The sequence below is a fragment of the Leucopleurus acutus genome (genome assembly GCF_964270905.1).
Source record: "Leucopleurus acutus genome assembly, chromosome: 8".
In the NCBI taxonomy this organism is placed as follows: domain Eukaryota; kingdom Metazoa; phylum Chordata; class Mammalia; order Artiodactyla; family Delphinidae; genus Leucopleurus; species Leucopleurus acutus.
Window position 1 is genome coordinate 8876155 of NC_139151.1, and position 3347 is coordinate 8879501.

Genomic DNA, 3347 nt, shown 5'->3' on the forward strand with positions numbered 1-3347 from the left:
TCTAGAATTCCAGGCATGCCTTCTCCTTTTCTTCTCCAACCCCCAACTCCATAGAGAGTCTCATTCTACAAGGCAGAAAATCTTTTTCTCTTCACGGCTCTGGTACAAATTTCTTTCTGTATTCTGCCCTGCTCCTGTCTCGGGGAATAGCATTCATGAACAAAATTTATGAAGACTTAAGTCATCTCTTTTCACGTTGCCCCCTCCCTCCCCATGAGGTCAGAGTTATATGCTTTAATTGGAGTGAGATAAGAAGAACAATACCAAGAGAAAAAAATGAAAAGATTCTGTCACAGAAGGAAGGGAAGGAGCAGGGAAAAGAACTGACCTATCTTCTTCCTTTTCTGAAGCAACTTGGATATTCAGTGAAAACACTAGGTTCTGTAACAACCTGCAGGATGTGTTGATCTTGTATTCAAGGTGTTCCCTACCCCTCACCCTGCCAGGGCCCAAGGCAGAGAATCTATTGATAGAAAAAGAGAGGGCTTTTTCTTACATATGCAGAAGGCAGAGCCATATGTTTGCAATCTGAAATGTGCTTTTTTAGAAAATCATTGTGAAGAGGTGGCACCAACAATGTCACCCACCCAGAGACTGGAGCCAGAAAAGGACCAGTCATTTCTAGAGGTCTTCATTGCACAAGTCACGGCTCCTGCAGCACCTGAAGTTCACCAGATAGACACTCCATTTTATATTGTTCACATTAGCACAGTTCTTTAGGCAACCCCTAAAGGTTAACCAGGGTGTACCATCATCTGCAGAAGGAGGAGAAACAGATCAGCAAAGAGGTTTCTGGAAACACAAACAAACAAAAAAACACCTTCTTTCCAGCCTGCACCAGCATACAAAAACAACCTTGTGTAGTTCAAGTCTCGGTTATTCAAATGTGAAAAATCGGAAGATGTTGGAATTTGGGGGTTTCCCAAAAGAAAAGCAATAGCAGAGTAGTTAAAAAAAAAATTCCTGGATATGGGAATGTAATGACAGCAGCAATTCAAGGATTGCGCAAGCTGGATGTTTCCACTGGGAATGTTAACATTGGCTTAAGTAAGGGTTAGAAATACTAAGGAATCACTCAGCACAAAGGCTAGGAAAACTGAGAAATCATGATGTTTAGTCTTACCCATGAAGAGCCATTTAGTCAATATTTATTGCTAACACTGGCTCCTCTATTTTCACCGTTTAAAACCACCCACAAGGAGGTCCAGGCAGGGACAAAGACAGAGAACTGCCCTCCTCACTCCAACATCCAGCTGTTCTCCACTGGCCGTATTGTGCCTCTCCTTTCCCCTCAGTTAAGTCTCCTCTGTTTTCTTCAGGCTTCTCAAAATATTGATTCCATAGCTACAGACCCCCACCCCTTAGAGACTACCTCTATCTGTTTTTCATTATGGCATGCGATGGGGTAGAGATAGTCAGTCATCCCAGAGTTGAGACTGCCTGAGCTAAAGTAAGGTCCCACTTTTTTACTATGACTAATGTATCCCTGTCTGCTTCCTCTGCCCCTTCCTCCTTCCCCAAACCCACAACTTACTTCTTAAAATCCTCCCAGTTGTGCAAGCCTCTTCCATTGTTGCAGTACATATTCCTCTGCCTCTGGAACACTTCTCACCTGGAAACTGGAGGTGGCACATCCTACACTGAATAATTTCTATAATTTGGGCCAGAGAGTAGGGAAGTCGAAGTGAGAGAGGGTCTCACACTGCTATGAAAGGACCCACCTCCCCTTTCAAATTTGAAGTCTGCTGGGAGCCCCAAGGGCTTTGTCAGAGACTTATTAAACATGGGCATCTACCTCTATTAAAATAGGCTAAGTCAAAAGAGGGGCTAAAGTTTATGGTCTCAGAAGTTTTAGCCTGTAAAACAGGTGGAGGGTTAAGGAAAAGGGGAACAAAATCAAAACCGAGATAATCAGGTCCGGTCCTCTGCATACTCACCAGGAATACGGTATTCACCAACAAATAGTTCATGGACTGTGCTGGCAAAGAGAAATAAAACATATCTGCAATTTTCTCTAAGATTTACCCTTGCCTAGGGTCACTGTAAGCCTTGTAACACATGAGGCCCATCTTGCTCTCTTAACCTGGAGCCACTCTAGGCTCTTATGTCCCTCCAAAGCCTAGTCCCCCGTCTTGTGGCATATCTGCACCTCTCCCTCTTTTCAATTCTCTTCACCTCTAGAGGGCCTCTCAGCCTCCCCTGCCCATCTCTTAGGATACAGCACAGACTCAAAGGAAAAAGATAAATGCACATTTTTTGTGTGTGTGCCTCATTCCCTTCTTTTTAACTGACCTATGTGACTTTCTTACCTACATGTGCCTGGAAGCTGACAAGGGGGAAAGCATCTGAAATCCATGAAATTGCTACACTTTGGATTTAGCCAGCTAGTGCCTTAAAAATCAACATTCCACTTCCCCCTTTCCCTTTTTCTTGCTTTTTAATACACTCATCCTTAGCCTTGTCAACAGCTGCTCATGTTTTTTCATCAAACTTAAAATCAGCTCCCATCTTAGCCCGATCCTGCTGGAAGAAGTTGTTGAGTGTTGAAATTCAAGGTCTATCTCTGGATTCCTTTCAACTCTCAGTGCTCAGCCTGCCCCTTTCATCTCCTCCCTCCCCCCAAATTCCCCATCCCACACCACTGATCCATTTCTACTCACTTCCATGTTCTTTGTCTGCAAATGACCCATACAGTACTGTTGGAAAAAAAAAAAAAAAAAAGATACACTCTCTGAAGACCTCATTTTAAAAACCTCACTCACAGCTTCTGTGAAAATCTTTTCAATTCCTTTATAATCTACCTGTTTCCTTCTGCAAGGGCAGACTAAGACTTTGGTGAAGGTCCCAGGGACATGATACGTTGTGGACAAAAGTCATGGCATCAGAATGACAGCTTCTGTTACCATATGGCTCTCATAAGAGAACTTCTGTCATGTGAACCCCGACCCATTCCAGGATCCTGGACACGTCTCTCCAACTGTCAACCATAGGGACTCACCTCTAAAGCAGCAGAGGAGGATGGGGAGTCCTAGCAGGAGGGAGTTGTCCATTTTAGAGGGAGAAAACAGCAGGTTAGAGCAGGAAGCTGCAAGGTGCCTGTTTATATATCTACCAGGTTGGGCTTCCCCAGGAAGGGCTAGGGGTGGGGACATTGCGGAAGTCCTTCAAAGGCATTTCCTGCTCCTAGGGAAACCAGGGACTCTACAATTTTTTCTTTTTGGCAAATTGTGGGGAAGAGGGACTGCCTGGGTAAGTCCTGGACCCAATTTATTTCAGTCCTAGCATTCAGGATTTTTGATGCCATGTTCTGTGGTCTTTTCATTATACCACACTGTGGGAGAATACAA

General features: G+C 44.1%; 1 protein-coding gene across 1 annotated transcript; it reads right to left on the minus strand.

Moving 5' to 3' along the window:
• Positions 1–621: 621 nt before the first annotated feature.
• PATE1 (prostate and testis expressed 1) lies at positions 622–3050 on the minus strand (the record flags this gene model as incomplete). Its single annotated transcript, XM_082844080.1, has 3 exons — positions 622–755; positions 1535–1651; positions 2999–3050. 3 exons carry the CDS (start codon positions 3048–3050, stop codon positions 622–624), a joined length of 303 nt encoding a protein of 100 aa, XP_082700206.1.
• Positions 3051–3347: the final 297 nt, after the last annotated feature.